Source organism: Vanellus vanellus (assembly GCF_965231255.1).
Source record: "Vanellus vanellus genome assembly, chromosome: 3".
In the NCBI taxonomy this organism is placed as follows: Eukaryota; Metazoa; Chordata; class Aves; order Charadriiformes; family Charadriidae; genus Vanellus; species Vanellus vanellus.
The window spans coordinates 53,220,036-53,238,394 of record NC_138907.1 but is presented as its reverse complement, the minus strand read 5'-3'; the positions used below and the strand labels follow the sequence as shown (position 1 = coordinate 53,238,394).

General features: G+C 37.7%; 1 protein-coding gene across 1 annotated transcript in view; it reads right to left on the bottom strand.

Annotated features, from left to right (window-relative positions):
- PRKN (parkin RBR E3 ubiquitin protein ligase) overlaps positions 1 to 18,359 on the bottom strand; it is a gene marked incomplete at its 5' end in the record, with an annotated part of 803,812 nt that overhangs the window by 104,949 nt on the left and 680,504 nt on the right. The window contains 1 exon segment of the mRNA XM_082480710.1: positions 14,454 to 14,603. Coding sequence (XP_082336836.1) covers positions 14,454 to 14,603 — 150 coding nt within the window.

The following is an 18,359-nucleotide window of genomic DNA, read 5'->3' as shown; positions in this document are numbered from 1 at the left end:
ATCGGAAAGGAAAATAGGGCCATTGTTCAGGTTTCCTCCCTGTGTATTTAATCTGTTATTTTGGATTAGAGGAAATTACCGTGATTTACTCACCTCAGTCCAGCATTCGCCTTTTTTACACGACCACATTGTTGACTCAAGATCAGATTGGGATCCATTGCAGTTTCCAGACCCGCTTTTGCATCTTGCTGTCTCTAAGCATTTATTCTCTCATAACATACAGCTGCTTGTACTTGTCTAAATATAGAAACTTTACCTTTATCCTTACTGAATTGCTATCAAGTTCCAAACTGTTTGCTGCCCCCCAGTTACACATCCTATGCAAATTTAATAACCTTACACTATAATCATTCATCAAGGCATCAGAGAAAATATTAAAACCTGTCAACCTCTGGACAGATTTGAAACATCCCTCTGCTTTGATTGTGAAATGCTGGTAAATAGCCTATACACAGCTTTCCAACTAATTATGTATCCACCTAATGAAATTATCATCTAATCTTGTATTTCCTGGTTTGCCTATGGGAATTTCATATAAAACAATGTGAGGAGCTTTACTGGATTCAGTATAGATGACATCATCTACTTCTCTTGTACCCACAAGTCCTGTTACTTTAGCGTGACAAAGTTAGATTGATGTGATAAACCCTTGTTAAATCCATGCCTTCTGAGACTTTCTTTTTTTTGTCCTTTAGGTAACTACAAGTAGTTTGATTATTTGCTACAGTTTTCCTCCAGGAATTCAAGTTAAACTTACTGCTCTATAATTCCCAGGTTCCTCTTTTTCCTCTTTCGAAATAGACTTAATGTTGCCGCCTTTTTCAAAATCTTCCCTAACCCTATTGTTAGAAGTTACGGTTGATGTTATGGATTTTCTGCAGCCATTCCCACAGGAAAATCTTAATCAGGCCCAGCTGATTTAAAAACATATTTCTATCCTGACCCTTCCCCACTATAGCTGGTCTTTTTAATTCTGTTTCAATGGTTTTAGCTCTGCTAGCTATCTGAGCAAGTTTGACCTTTTCGATTAAGAGTGAAACAAAACATGGAAACACATTTGCCTTCTTGGAGCCATTTAATGATACATTTTCCCCTCCCACAAGAAGCCAACTAACAGCTTCCCTGATCTTTCACGTTACTATTTTTGTGACTTTATGTAAAGCTTTCCGAATATTCTTCAGTAGACTTCATATTAGAAGTCTTTTATGTCATGTCTTGCACTTTCTGACTCTGTCCCTGCGTGTTTTCTGGTTTTCTATCTGTTCCTAGTGATACACCCTACTTAAATTTTTTATGCACTTCTTTCTTACTGTTCAGGTCATAAAAATGGTCGTTGTTCAAGCAAGTTGGTCTTTCCTTACCCTTCCTAGTCCTCCTTTACATTGAGATAATTTACCACTGCACCCTTAATATGATTCCTTTACTGAATTGTCAGCTCCCTTTTTCTGGTTAGAACTGATTTCTTATCAGTTACCCAGATTTGCTTATCGTTACTTTCCAGAAGTCACTGTTTCCCTCTTGCTTCGCTTGCAGAAGTATGTTTTGTTTGATTGATATTTTGTTTGCTTTTGTATAGGTGACTTATTCTAAAAAAATCCATCTCTGAATGAATCAAACCTTTTTATTTCAGGAGTTGACCACTGGCCATCCATATGAAAGAATTTAAATACTGTTTCTTTCTGAAACATAATGAGGGAGAACATGTTTGGATTACTCAGATAACATTTTTGCACTCACGAAACATTTGCAGATGTTATTAGGGCAATTTATTTCTGCCATGTGTCATCTCTTCAGCAGGAATACTCTACATGGGTTAAATGTTTTTTAATGCAGTTTTGAATAGTTATATGTCGCATTCTGAAAATAAAGATTGAACTGTTCATTCTCTGTTGACTGAAATCATGTAAGAGATCTTTCGCTAATAATTAATGTCACATCCCACTGGGACAAACACTATTTGCATGGCTTATAATAAAAACAATTCAAAAACACTAATGTGTTTCCCTGAACAGTGAAAGCTTGTGATGCATATTATGAAAACACCACTGGTGAGAACCACAGCAGCATATAAAAGCTATTATTGTATCGTACATTTATTGCTAAGTTTATTTCCTCTTTGATTTATTTAACTCACCAAATACTGGTTGGTTTCACTCCTCTGATAGGAGGATATGGTGAGTTACTAGCTCAGAGCAATGCTACATTTTGGCAGCCACATTTTTTTCCATCTCCAAATCTGAAACTCCTTCCTGAATAACTTTAGGTAATTACTTCATCCCCAGAAAAAGCTTCCTGTTAGTGCAAAGGATTTTAAAATATAACAACTGGAGATACACAAAATTTGATAGGTTCTAATCACTATACATCCACACAAAAATTCTGCAATAACCAGGAACTCATGCAAAACATCACAGTGATGTGGCTGGGCTGTTCTTTGTACATCCAACGCTTGTACAGTTTAAGCTTTCACCCACTCACTCCGTACACACTTGTAGTCCCCCCAGTGCTCCTTTCACATCCACGCACCCCGATTTCTAGCCGTAGTTCATGATATAAGCATCCCAACTCCGTCTTCATTTATACAAAGATTTGGCAGGCAGTTTCCCATGATTCTGAATACGCACAGCCAAGGCATATATACCCTAATCTACACTTTTACTCTGTGCCAGGCCCACCCATCAAAGGATTCGATAAATTATACGTTTTCCTATAGAATGTGCATTCTCAGACTCTGCTAGGCATCTCCAGAGAAACCTCCTCTTTACTAGCTGTTATTCTCCATCTCCACCTGCTCATTGGGGACCAAGCAAGCAACCAAAGGTGCGGTACTGCCTCACACAAAGTCACAGCTCTCAGCAGAGGTGGCAAGTTAATGTTCCTGTTGGCTCCCTCCAGGCTGTTCCCACAAGTTGCAGGAGCAGTTTCTCACTCGTCAAGTCAATAAGGGGAGTGAAGATATCGGTGCTCCTGTGAGCATATTGAGTACTCAGTAAGATCCCACCAGGTATTCTCAGACCTCCCGTTAAGGCTGCTTTCTTGTTGCCCTCATTTGCCCATTTACTCCTCCACCTCCAGTGGAGATCTTCTGGATTTCAGTTTTGATCTCCTGTCATTTTTTAAGATTTTAGTTTTCTGATTTAGGTCAAATGTCACCAAAAAACTACGCCAACAACAGACATATTCAACTATTTTTTTTTTTTCAGAACAACTCTGCTCAATAAGATTTTGACATAAGCATCCTCACCATAAAGATTAAGAAATTTCAAAAAGCACTTTGGGGAGACATAGAAGAAGTTCCCCAAACAAAATAAGGAAATAAAATTTACATTCATTTTAGTTTGAAGGGAAAAGTAAGTAGAAAGCAAAGCCTTGTCAAGCTTTCTTTACATGTGATAATGTTGCAGAACATCCTCCATGCCTATTTTCTATTTGCAGATTGATTATATCTACTATTAAGCACTGACTTTAGATTGGTGGCCTAAAAGTCAATCTTTTTAAATATAACCGTTTCAGGTGTGCATAAGAGACTTACCATTATCATTACTTGGTATTATATATGTGAGCATTTTCACTGGCATAAAAGAGAAAATGACAGAGATAAGTACAAAACATACTACTGCTCTTTGATATTTCTTAATGGAAACAACACCCAGCTTAACCGGCCTATTTTACTGCTCACTTAGTCTGAACAAGTGAGCTAGCAGTGCCTTTAAACCTTACTCTTTATCTCTTCGCTTATGTCTTTTAAGTGTCAGTGGAATAGATTTTCTATCATGGTACTGATTGTCACCCAATTTAATGTGAGAGCTTTTGGAAAAAAAAATAATAATTGAGTGCTATGAAAGATTTAATTTTTGAGAAATATAGGGATAAAATGGAGTTAACTGAGACTTGCTTATCCACCCGTGATTTTCTGCCCTTACTCAAGGCTTCCATTCACAGCTATATTATATTATCCTTATCAGAATTTTCCCTTTTCTTCTCCCTCATGATGGTTTTATGCGCACATACTGCATTCTGGTTTTCTATTATTTCCCACCGAATTACAGTTGGTCATTGTTCTCCAAATCCATGTCCTTGCTTTTCATTAAGAATATTATTAGTTTACTGTGTAAGGCATGTCTTTTATTTAATTTGGTCCTTATATTTTCATTTTATTTTATTTTCATAGTTCGCCCTTGACTTTGCAACATTTTCTTTACTGCATTACAGCTTAGTGACCTTAATATCATTGTTAAGGTCGAGATGCAACTTCTATTCTAAATTCACTTTTGCAAGCTTATAACTTTTCCCAGATATTGCCTTTCAGGCTGAGGGTTTTTTATGCTTATGCTTTGTTAGAAGTGGATTTTTGTTTGAAGCTTCATAAGCATCATCTATTTGTTTTGAGTTATCCAACATGAAAAGATAGCAGTTGTGCAGCAATCAAGACAGTTTTCCAATGCTTTTTTTGGACTCTGATAATTGAAAATCAGCTTTGTTTCAGCACTTCAAAATCAGCTTTGATTGTGGAATGGTGGCTTTGCTATCTCTTTGAAATGGTTTTGAAATAGTAAAGTTCTGCATGTGACATCATTACAAAATAACTCACTGAAGTAGTAGTGATGAGGAAAGTTGATCTCAGAATAACTCCGTTCTACTTAATATTATTTTTAAAAGCTGTTTATTTTATGTAAGAAAATTACATTTATTTATATTTTAAATCTTTTTAATGCCATTTTCCTCCCACTCTCCAAGGAGCGTAGCCCAACCAGGTGCGTTACAGAGTGCTCAGTCAGTCTGGGTTCATATAGTACATGGAAATGACGCAACATGTGCAATGAAAAAGAAATATTTCTCTTGTACTGGTGAAAAGACAAGCAGTTGCTTTGCTTCATTCCACAGACATACTGTTGCAATTACAAAAAGGTGTGTGAAACAGCTTTTGCTTAAAGGTCCAGTAAGATATCCTATATAGCTGTAAGCCCAAGAGGAGCACTGGGAAGCTGTAGATAACGTCTTGTTTTTCTTCACAGAGAAGATTTTCTTCAGGGAAGTGTTAATGCACATTATCTCTAGCTTTTCTATGGCCCCTCCCTTTGGTATGCTTGTACTCTGCATTCTGTACCATTACTTTTTTCATCACAAAGAGTCTCACAATCTCAGTAAGTAATCATTTTATGCCCTCCACATGGAAAATGCTTCTGCAGCCTTAAAAGAATGAACCAAGAAACTGGCTGACCAACAGAGATTTTACGTATTTCAGAGAGTCAGGGTAAAGCTGAAAAAGAAACTCTTCAGGCATTGCTTTGATCAGCTAACGGAGAAATATAAAAAACTTGCGAACACTTTTAATTGGGGTACTCTTTTTAGCAAAAAAAAAAAAAGTGCCATTGGGGAGGCTGGACTAGACGAACTTTAAAGGTCCCTTCCAACCTAAACTATTCCATGATTCTATGATTCTATTACTTGTAGGTTCCAAACTGACACAAACTGCTGCTTTCCATATTTGTACTTACACAGAATAGAGAGAGGCCCCAAATTTCTATCGCACTTTTTTAACTTTTTTACTCTGACATCCAATGACAGGAAGACTACAAGTGTCACAAAAGCTGTAGAAAGCAATGCTTTTTTTGGTATCTATGTAAGCTGCTCACTTTATGAGCCTTGTGAGATACTTTTGAGTTGGGCTATGGGCCAGAATTATACCAGACTCATAAGGAGGACGTTTTTTCGTTAGCATTCTGAACTTTGAATTTTTTCCCTGGCTAAGCTACAAATGCCGGTCAATAGATTCATTTTAATCTAAGATCTTATTGTTCTGGTCCTATCTTTTTACTCCATCGTTTCTCATTGATTAAGCAGCTCTTGCATTTTACAATACAATCCAAAGTGCCTCAGGAGGCCTTCATATGAAAGGCAATAAATAAGCTTACTTTGATTCATATTTATTTTCCTTTTCATCTATAAGTGATTTTCTGCATTCAGCCCATGTTTCTCTTTCCTGTTAAAATACAGACATTTTTTAGAAGATTGCTCAAATAAGCCTCTTACACAATTAGAATCCTGCCCTTGGTGACTGCCATTCTCAAGCAGCACATCCTCTGCTGATTGCGTTATTGTTCCCCCTCCAGTGACTCAGTGATAGGTCTGTTTATTCATACCAAATCTTCCATTAACCCTTAGTTCCAGTAATTTACATATTTATTTGTATTCATCTTATTGATTATAAAACTGCAGACATTATATAAACTGCATAAGCAGGAAAGGTCAGGCACCTCTTGTGGTGTGAGACAGACTGTTATAACCAGGATTTTTTAATGCATTAGCTGAAAGAAATACATGTTAGTTTAAAATGGCTACACTTTTCCGTCATGTGCACACTGTTTCTCTCTATCATAAAAGGGAGAATGATCTTACCCTATACGTAAGCGGAACATGAAGTCAGAAGACAGAGATTAGTTTCCCATACATACAGAATTAACTGGAGATTCCTACAAACAGTTTATTTCTCCTTCTCTCCTATTGTTGTACTCCATGCCTTTCCTGATAGGCCACATGATAAAACATCGTCCCCTGACTGTCAGGCATATTTCTAGGCACTTTGTTGAAGAGGAGAGGAGTAGTAAGAAAGAAAGTAGTTCCAAGTCCTCTCCAGTCATAAACTTCCATTACATTTAAGGCTTGACAGAATTACGAGTTCATCTAATATAATCTCCTGAGCATCATAAGCCATTAAATATCACCCAGATACTGCTACATGGAGCCCAATTATTTTAATTAGACAAGAGCACTTCAGTCGTCAAGAGACTAAACTGTAGTGTGCCACAGGCATAGACCAAAATAGACAAAGATGTCATCAAAGCCTGAGGCTCTTGCAATGACAAGGAACTTCCAGGTGGGAAACACTCCCAAAAATTCCTGGAGACGGTATGTAGTCATCGACCAAGTTTGGCACAGAATGTCAAGTTCCTGCCAATGAGACCTGAGAAAATTTTGACTTCTTCAAATCTGGTGATCAGTTTAATCCTGACATGAGCATCAGAGTATGATCTACTCAATGGGCACCTAAGAAAAGGAATCACAGTCGACCAGTGAAGGTACTTTATTTTGAGCTGGTTTTCCAAGTCTATGTGCTAAAATCAATTTACAGTAAACTGTGGATATTTTAAATTGTGCACATTTAATGTACTGTAAAATGTTGTTGTTCTCTTTCCACAGGTGAAGGAATTTGAAGCCCAGGTAGCTTCAGGTCTGGAATCTGAATTTTGAACGAGTGATGAAGTCGAGTGTTTGGTATCTCTAACATGAAAATCCTTAGCACCCTTCCAGGGGACCGTTTGATCTAGCAGTTTATAAGGACTAAGATTTATCTGATAAATCCTAAAAGCAACTACTAATGTGATTTTAAAACTGACTCCTATTTTACCTCAGCCCTCAACTTAAAATGGGTCTCACATGCTTGCAATTTTAGCTCATTCCTATTTCAGACAAATTGGTAAAATTGGGGCCATTTATCTTCTGCGAAACATCAGTTAACAAATCCCAGTCTGAGCTGGTTTACATTCATACAGACCAGTTTTATCCTTTCTAGTTCCTAGGTCCCTGTGTCCAATTTGGACTTATCTTTACAAACAAGAACTTGATTTTATCCTAGTTTTCTCTAATACAATTTCCCTGATTCAAATACAGTGTTATTCTGCTGTCTGTGTTCTCATGCTAGATTACAGAGACCAGCAGCCTCCATCCCTTTATCGGGTAACTACCTCTTCTCTCTGCCTCCTTGCTCCCTCTTTATTAGACCACATATAAGATTTTAAATGGTGAACTACTAGGTAAGCCACAGAATAATAAATCAAGATATTCAATATAAAATTTGCAACGTGCATGTACAACAGCCATTTTCCAGATGCTTGCATGATTTAGAAATAAGGGAAAAACTATACCCTACATAAATTAAAGGATACAGAATTTGATCACATAATACGGGACGTCCCATAATATTCTGGACACCTTGGGGACAAAACTAACGAAGTTTCAATTCTAGCTCAGTTGGAGCTGAAGAGGCTCACATGTGGTTTTCTAACGCGGTTTGACCAGCTAGTTCTCTGTGATTTGGGAGGTAAAGGAAAAAGCGGTTATTCTGCCTATTGAACCAAGCGCAAGTAGTTGATTTGTTCTCCTTATAAAAAGCATTTGTTTTGCTTTTGCTAGTCCTATGAACTAATGTGATCCATGTTATTAATAATGGAAACATTGTCTAGGTTGCTTTACCCACTTGCTGCTGACAGTTGAGTTTCATATCAGTCACCAGATCAATGAATTGCAGCACTGCAAGACATGAGCAATGGAAATAATGCACCTTGACAGCAATACATAGCTGCTTAATTGTACACTGCTTTTCTGGGGTAAATGTTTTATGAAAACATCAACATTCTACCACCTCTTAAAAAGCCTCATGTTTTTACAGTTCATTTTAAACCACAGAAAACATTACCAGAAAAAAAGTACAAATCCAAAAAGAATTTTGGTCAGCCTGAGAAAGCCTGTCATATTTTAGCAATGAAACAACTTGCTTAGCTACTGAAGCATAATGTGTCAACAAGATGGAATTCCACTTTCTAAAGGCTAGAGTGCCCACTCAATAGAAGAAAGCAATACATGATTACTGCTTAGAGCTTGTGGCGCAATGCTAGCAACTCAGCATTTAGCAGTAATAGAAAATGTCTGTCTCATTTTCATTCCCCTTGAAAAAACTCCCTATACAATATTATAAAACACTCCTGCTGCGAGTTGGTTTCTTAATCTCAGCAATATCTTCAGCTATTACTTTATCCATGGTAATACCTTTCTGGTGAATTTTCTTAAAAGCAAAAATTTAATGACATGTGGAACAAGGACAGATACCTGAAATGTAATAACAAAGAGTAACCCTTCAATTTTACCACAGCTACTAGATAGCAGCTATCTCCTATTTCCATTTCAGTGTTTCGCAAATGACATAAAGGTCTCAAGGTCTTTTCTTTTCTGAATTATTCCTCTGTTTTTCAAAACCTCAGAGCCTCTTATTTCTGCTCCTGCTTCAACTTTCATTCCCATCTTAAAACCGAGACAAAAAATCAGATCATTGTGCACACAGCCCTTCTTCACCCATGACCTTTTATTCGTCTGATTATAAAATTAAAAAGATTTTTTTCAGTGCAAATATCTTCAAAGATTGTCTTGAATTATCACTACTCATCTTGACTATCTTTATATCTTGAAGCATTTTAAAAGGTGGCTATTTTCTATTTAGAGACAGTCAAGATTTTCCTGGCACTGCTAATAAGAAGCAAAGCATGTCTTGAACCAAACGTTTATACCTACATATCTGTTTGAAAAGAAAGTCTTTTACGTTAGTCAGACTTTCAAACATTTTGATCAGGCAATAAATATGGAATAATGTGCCAAAACCAGACACAAGAGGCATAGAAATTGCACAAAGAAAGTACATCCTGATCAGGACAATATATTGCATTAGAGCTGAACTTTACAACAAAAGACTTACAGCTACCAGATGTGGAAACTGCTTTTCACTTCTCGACAGGGGTACCCTTACAAACTACTATGCACTTTCATATATATGACATAGTTCTGAACCAGTATTTGTGAGCTAGCTCAGGTCCCACAGGGCGTATAAATGCACTCACATAGCACTCCCACTGAGCTATAAACCCCTAATATAAACAACTCCACTCCAGAAGTTTAGATGGACACACCCAACTAACAAAATCATCATTTGAATTATCAAAATTAAGTGAATAGGATCTTGCTGCTTGGAATTTTTATAATTCAGATTTGTCCCCTCAAAACCAAGCATTTTTCCCAATTATTCAGGGTTCGCCTACACACATATTATTGTGCTTAACAAAGATATCACTAAAGATGAAACATGCATGCTAGGAAATGCATGAATAGGAGATAAAGAACGACAAAAAAGAGCTTTGCAAACAACAGAAATGTGCATTGCACTTCTCATGTAACTATTTTAGAGTGTCCTCTATTCTATTAAGCTTTCTGAAAAGGCAGACGATTATTAATTCTACCAATATGCTGCAATTGCTTTTGATGTGTGCTTCCTTAGCCATGGAAGAAGAATGAAAGAAGAAATCAATGGGAAAAAATTGCTGGGAAGAGTGAAATTGCCTTAGGGATTTTGTTCTACGTAATACAATGGCCTAGGAATTCTATTTATAAGAAAGACACGGCATTTATATCTATTGATTTTTCAGGGACCTCTTGCAGTCTGCAGTCTTAAAATTTCACCTGTCCTAGAAGGGGACACATCTTTTGTGAAAACTTGATGTTCTTCTTAAAATTTCACCTGTCCTAGAAGGGGACACATCTTTTGTGAAAACTTGATGTTCTTCAATGGCATTATGCTTACAGAAAAGTAAATATAGTGTAGCAGAGGTGAAATAACCCAACATTTTTTTCTCCCTTTGCAAGGCTATAAAACTTCCCATATCATTGCACATTTGATACACTAAGGTTAAGTACTCACTTGCAGACTGGACTTTCACATTAGGGGATCCAAATGAAGGACCACAAAAACATCAGTTATGACAGCTTGTTCCTAAGGGCCATTATAATTGTCACCCAGACCTTACGATAGTTTGGACTGGTCTCAGGACCTCCATGAATCTGGCTATAGCTTCAAGAGTCAGGTCTCCTAGCAAGGGATTATCAAACCACAGAGGATCTCTGGAAATACATTCTTCTTGCTTATGGAGACTATGCTAGGAATGAGCAAACTCAAGGGGAAAAGATCAACAGAGGCTCTATCTCCGCTACCTCCAATCTCCCATTTCACTTCATTCCAAGGGACAGGTCAACTGATATTGCACGTTGCCTAATGTTTATATGGTTGTGGAGCAAAGGCTGGGATGCAATCACACATCAGCCAGTTATCATCCCACTGAAAGATATTGACAGTGGACATTTTGCATGACAGATGAGCTGTATGTGTAGAAACCAAGGCATACTTTTTAACAAGTAAGTAGTGTAGTCCCTTTTGAAGCTCCATTCTAACCTGCTTTCAACTCCAAACTTTTCTTTAATATGTAGGAAATAATATACCAGTACAATATAAAACAAGACAAAAATGTTTTATTCATAGAGCTTTTGTACGCCTTGATTACCACAGCTTTTTCTGTACCTAAGCCAGCTGGTACAATATGTACTGTCTTCTATGTTTTGTTGCTGTTTTCTCGTATTAAATATGTCAAAATTTTATATCTGAGCAATAAAAGTAGGTTCAATGCATATTAATGAAGGTAAAACAACAGTGTATAATCGTAACACTTTGATAAATCAATTAATATATTTATGGCTAATGACAAAAAAAAAGAAAGATTAGCTAAGAGTGAGGTCAGTCAGTGGTACCACGACATGGCTTTGGTTGAAGACTACTCATAATCATTAAAAAGATATCTGCATCCTACTTTTCAAGTCAAAATAAATGTCTCTTCTTGTTCTATTTCTTTGCCTGACAGCCTGAACAATGCCTGACCACAGAGGGTACTTAAATGTAAACCTCTCTCTTTACCTTTTTGGTAGAGTTCTATCTAGCTATTTACCAGGCTCTTTCTGGGCCCCATACATTGCTGTTCTCAAACTTCTTGAGACGAAGCAAAACTACCATCTTTAACTTCCCCGAAGGCGCTTTTAGCAAATTAGGAGCACTCTCTTAGTGACTCACATTTAGCTTTGACACCAATAGTAATGACTTTGCAGAAGAGATTCTAGTTCCTCATTCCACATGCCACAGAAAGAAACTGAGGAAGGCAAAATGTCTGTATCCTACCTAGCCTGGCTCAGTTACCTGTTCATTTTCCAATGCTCTTTCGGATTTGGTTGGAGCCCTTACATGTTTGGGACTACCTCACACAGTTTTTTCTCTGAATAATTGAATATTTATTTCACCTCAGTCCCAGAGCCAGCTTATTCTCTATTTGCTTTCTTCTGCCTCTCCCTTTCTAAAATGGCTTCTGAGAATCCTTTTAATCTACTGTCTCGACTTTCTCTTGAAAAGGTACCCGTCCCCCATCCCTTGATCCATCTCATCATTTAATCAAAATCCTCAACTACTTGACAGTTGTTAGCTATCCTTATACTGCAATTCAGGCCTGAACAATCAGTTTGTTCTGTGCAGTAGACAACCATTTCCCTCCAAGGGCTTTTGGGTGAATAACAGATCATTTATGTTAGATGTAACTTCTGCTGTTAGCAACATGTTATCAATTCTGAACTTTACCCAAAGACAGAGGTTCAAATACCCCAAAAGAAACTCTATATATCTAAAGTATAGCTTAAAGTATAACACAGACATTCATCGAGAATCTCCAGATTCACGTTGCCTTCCTTAATTCTTTGCTTACCAGCTTTAACAAGGAACATGTCTCTAACCTAAGCTGTATACGTAAGCATTGCAAGGCATCTTTTGCTACCTTTATTTGGATGGACAAAAGGGACATTCTTCATCTTGGGCCTTTCTTTGAGCTTGTAAATCACTGTGTACACTTGTGAGGGAACCCAGAGCTCTGAAGTGGATGTGCCTGGATTCTGTAAAGAAGAGTGGAAGGCCTTCACACTAAAAAAGGGCAGGTTTTGTCTGAGGAAAAAACCCAACATAGTTTAACTTTCTGAACAGAAAATACTCAAAGCGACTACAGAAAACAGAGTAGAAATAAATAGCTTTCCTAACTGTCTTGGTGTTCTTGCAGGCGGATCCTTACCTTCAGCCAGCTTTCTCACTGGCAGCTGACTTTAGTGCTAGGACCTTCTCCAAAGAAAATCTTCTGTGACAAGCCTTCCTTGAGGTTATCATTTGCCAGGGTGCAAAGACAGACTCCAAGACATGTATTTTCACCCTGTTCCGTTATAGATTCTGTGGAAGGGCCTTAATGTTACCCAAATTTGGCTTGTAGACCAGCCTCTTGCTTCTCATTTCAGCCTCAGTGAATTCTACCCCGTAACGTTCAAGACATCACGTAAACCAAAACAGAGGGTGAGGTTAAACTCAAGGCTGCAGATCTGGTCGCTAGCAAGCACAGCACAGAGTCCATTAAAAGAAACAGAGCAGTTTGCTAAACCAGGGAATACATCAATGCTTTATGCTATGTACACTTCATTTACAGGGCATGTGCAGATTCAGAATGATGGTGAATGAAGCTGCAAAACACAGTTTGATTTACATCACGTCAAGGCAGAGAGCAGAGTAAAAATATTCTGTGGTTTTAACTTTTTTAACCAATTCCTAATAGTTAATCCAGAGGCATTACTTTTTGTTTACTCGGTCTTGTTTCTTGATACTTTCCCACCTTCTGCTTTATTTTATAGCCCTATGTCTGCTCAGTGAGTCTGGGGAGTACTCTGTTTTACATGCACCACTGCATGGACAGATAGGATGTTTTACCAAGGTCGACAGATGCTAACCTACTCATAGAAGACAAGTTACTGCTACTTCCTAGTTCGACAAACTATTATTCTTCCATGGTATCAGTTTGGGCGACATCAAAACTGCAATAAAAAGTGCATTTTCCACCAGAAAGACAACAGCAAGAGCATGATAATATTTCATAAATACAGATATTTTCTCTTCTCTCATAGCCTGCATGGAATTCAGTAATAATGCCAACTATGGAAAGAGTCACTGAGTACAAACATCAGTTAGTCACTCTGACCTAACATTTAATAGGTTCTTTTATACGTAGATTTCTCTCTACATATTTCTATTTCCCCCAAACCTTGACTCTTGTAAAGTTCCTGCTTTTTCTACTGCCAAAAAAATCACCGATCCATATGATCTGACCTCTTAGCAAAAACATTTTCATGTGTCATCTCTTTCATCTCAGTGGCTGGTCCAGCCTGAACCACGAAAGTTTTCCAGAAATCCACCATTAATTGTGTGTTCCCCCTTCCTAAAAGCAACTTTTATGAGAAAACAAAAATATTTCTGTATTTGCTTACATCATGTATCTTAACATACATAAGCAATGTCACTGCAGAATCAGAGTGGTCATTCTCTCTCTCCCCTTTTCCTATGATTTATAAAGAAAGTTGCCGTTAATATAATAATGAATGGTTTGCCCAAGATCTTGTTTGTTTCTGTTGAGTGCTTGGAGAAGAAAGTCAAAGTGCATTTGGATTGTCATTTGCACAGTTCAATTTCTTACTGTTACTACTCAGCAACTTCTTAAACCAAATAAAGCAAAGAATCCTGGAATGGACATAGTCTACACAATGAAGTCATCATTCCTAAGCCATGATGGCATATTTAAATCATATACTGAGCTACAGTATCCCACTCTGGTATGAAGGACAATTCAAAGTCACTGATGGAAAAGGAAAACAAAAACATTTCTCTCTTATTCTAACATCGAACAATATGAATTGTTTCCCACACCACTAGTAGGAAAAATGTGTGTTCTTACCCCACAGCCAATTCCATTGCCTGGTTCACATACAATTTTCCTCACTCCTGGTTCAGGAAGCAAACCTGCTCCACAGCCGGGAGTTGGACACAGCACTCCTCCCATCTGCAGCACGCACTCCTCGGCCCCATAGCGCTGGTAGCGGTTGTACTACAACACAACAGACTGGTGTTAAAGTTCCAATGGCATGCAACTTTTCCCCCAAACTTTGAGCTTGAATCTATTCCACATAATCAAGTCAGCTGTCCCAACGTCTCACATTCTAAGTCCAGACTATTTGTCAATGTCTAGAACTTGGAAGTGTCACTAAATGGGGCGTCACTCCGCTCCAACTCACATCATATGCATCATTTTCTGACTTGCAGCTATCATTTTCACCACCAGAAAATTGTGTGGGATATTGAAAGCAAGAAAACAGCAGACTGTTTCTGTAAGTAACCTCAAGAACTCTTATATTGATATAAAAAAATGATTGTAAACATCATAAGTATAGTCCAACAACAGATGCTGATAAATGCTGTATACAGATTGAAAAGAAACCCACAAACCCCCCAGGGATCTATAGCTAAAAGTACAGTATACTGTTTTAGACCTAAAGGGTTGTAAAAATTGACCAGCCAACCTTATTCTCAAGATAAATTTCATGGGACTGATTGGCAAAATAATTCTCTGATATACATTTATTTCAACGTTAGGTGTAGTTCTTTTCCAGGGTCTCCCAGGAAATTTTCTTAGTTTTTGCTGTTTTCATCTAGTTCCATCCTAATAGCCTAAAAGGCGATGGAAATGCCTCCATTTTAATGATGGAGACACTGACACAGAGCAACATTAAATAACGTGCTCACTGTGTCCTCACTGACAAAAAATCCTATTCTAAAATGACTGATGCCATTGCAGTAACTTTCCCTGGTCTAACTTACCCTGCTTTCAGCCTGAGATAAGCTGAGCAAGTACAAATCATGCTGCGTACATGTAAATCACATCCGCTGTAGGGTACTGTGTTGGTGCAGTTCCACACTAGTGGCTATATAACCATTGTAAACCAGGCCTCAGATTCCCCTATAAATCTGGTCTACTGTAGACTGAAATAAATGAAAGCATTTGGTCCTAACGGCCCCAAAGAAAACAGGAAAATCCAAAAGGCCAAAGAGGGAGGGAGTAGTATGAATTTTCTCTGCGAGTGGAATGACTTTATGGTGTACTAAAGGAACAAACCAGAGCTTTATGTTACAGCACTCACAACAGTATTTAGTGCTTCATAAACTTTTATCCCATTAACTACTCATGAAAATCCTGTTCCCTTTTTTTGGGGGGACAAATGAAAAATTCTTTCACCAATCTGCACCCCTCTCCAAAGAAATACCACAAGGAAAACTGAAGTAATAGTACCAAAACCTCATACACAAAGGATATGAAGAAGAATTTTAAATTACAAAGACAGGGGCACCACTGCATATTTTGTGGGTACATTTAAGAAGATTCTACAAATGTTGCCATAACACACCTTGTTACACTGTTTTTTTAAAAATAGTATGTGACTTCTTAAAACACTATACCATATATACATAGAAGTGTTGCATCACAGAAAAAAAAAAGTTTACCAAACTGGAAGTATCCACCTTTGTCAGCTAACAAAAAATCCAAACAAACTTCTTCTCCAAAGAAAAGCAAAATCTAAAAGGAGAGAAAGCTTTCAAAATGTCACTGAGTGTGTGAAAGACAGCCAGAAGTCCTGAATTAAGGATCTTGGATCTGAAAGATAGCAGTATTTTGAGAAATGTACAAGATGTCTGCAAAGCCTCCTTGAATGCAGGGCTCAACAAGTGTTTTTCTGTTTTATTATTACGCTTGAACCTAGAGTAGTTACATTGGATATTTTCCTTGGATTCTATCAATTTTCAGCAAAGCTTGCGATCCTTGCACTAAACACACGCTGAGGGCTCTGAGACACTCTGCTGGCCTTCAAAAGAAATATGGGTAACCACAGCTGCAAAACTCTCTGCTGACCTCATTTTTCTTCAGGGCAGAGACTGGACCTGAAGGTGACGATGGTGATTGTCTTACCCCGTTAAGAGGGAACATTGTGCTGAACGTGGCATTGTTAGCAGCTTCTCATTATGGAGGCAAACGCCAGTGACACTGTAGCTGAGACTCTGTCAGCATTTCCATTATAAATTCTCAGCTGAAAAAAAAGGATGTGCTTGCCAGTCATTAACTTAGCATAAAAGGGCACAAAGAGATTCCTTCCATCTCCTTTCCTTTTTTTTGTTTTTTTTTGATACACAAAAATGAAAGATAGATCTGTCATTTTAGAGAAAGTTACAGAAAGGAAATGTCTGGTCTACCTACTGGCAGAGTGGACAAAGCCGTCATATTCTGTCCAACAAATTTGACATTTTATACTGGTTCAGCACAGGATTCATGCCAAATCAGCATAGCAATCTCTTCTGTGATTTTCATAATATAAAAGCCAAAAAAATGATCAATTTGAAGGCAGGAAAGATCCTACTAAATGCATTTGTACATCTTGACATCTAGTTACCAACCTGTTTTCTACCTTCAAAGTCCAGATATATTTTTAAGATGTCATTTTCTAATTTCTTTTTCCTTGTGCCTGTACAGGAGCTCACTTAAAACCCAGCATCCAACTGAAAAATGTAGTGGCAGAACGTATACATGTTTGCTGCCATAACACCGTCATACACACGTGGATTACAGTCATAACATACGTGGATTTATATTCTTTATTCAGTAGCCTGAAACAAACCGACTCACTTTAATGGTGCATTTGTAAAAGGCTTGTAAAGGATCAAAACGCTCATTCTGCAGTGATGATGCCTATAGTTGCGCAGGTTGCTTGGACTCCTTTTATAATTAACAAGAGAGATAGGATGCAATTCGTCTTTTCTCTTTTAGATTTGTACATCAGCATGAGAAGAACTGAGCCCTGGAGTGCCCTGTTCTATTAACGATAAAGAGAGATCAGAGAATTTTCTAGATATTGACACCTGAAATTAGGTGACTTCCACAATAGCTGCTTCAGTTCCAATAATTCTGATCTTCAGTCACCCGGCCTAAGCTATTTCTGAAGCCAAGGTTTTGGTACCTAAATAGCTTAGACTTTGAACAACCTCACACAATTGTAGCTCTTAAAAAATTAAACATCTAACCTAAACAAGTCATAAAGGCTCCAATTATACTGAATGAGAAGAAACAAGATCCCGGGAAGGGAAGTTATCCTGACTTATGTGTGATATCTAACGCAGGTAGGATGAATCACCGTGTGGAAGTGCTGTAGTTGAAGCTGAGAAAAATAACTTAGGCTAGATATCTAACACATAAAGACCTGCCATTAAAAGATGAATCTAACTCTTCCCTACATCCAAAATATTTCACAATATCTATTATTCAATTATTACCAATGTGCCTCCTATTTAGAGATGCACTCATCGTGTGTAAAACAGTTCTGCGTGCTACAAGGAGGAAAAATATCGCCAATTATTTTTAGGAAAAACCTCTTATGAAGTTTAATATATGGGGAACTTGACTGAACTGGCATTCATGGCACCTGATTTCAATTCCTGGCAGCAGCACAGCCTTCCTGTGGTTTTCACGTAAGTCACTTAATCTACGCTTCTCATCAGTTCTCCGTTTGTAAGGAGGGAGAATGATACTTGCTGATTTCACTGTAGTGTTAAGAGGCAAAATCCATTAATAGTCATGAGGACATCAAATACTATGGTAATGAGGGGCATTAAAATAACACAGAAATCACCAGCCGTCTACTGCTGCTAGAAAGCAGCTTTTGAGCAAAGCATGTCAGGCATTTATATGCTACTGTAATAAGGTCCTCAGAAATACAGGAAGGTAAATAGTTGCCGGATTTACCATAGAACCATATATTTC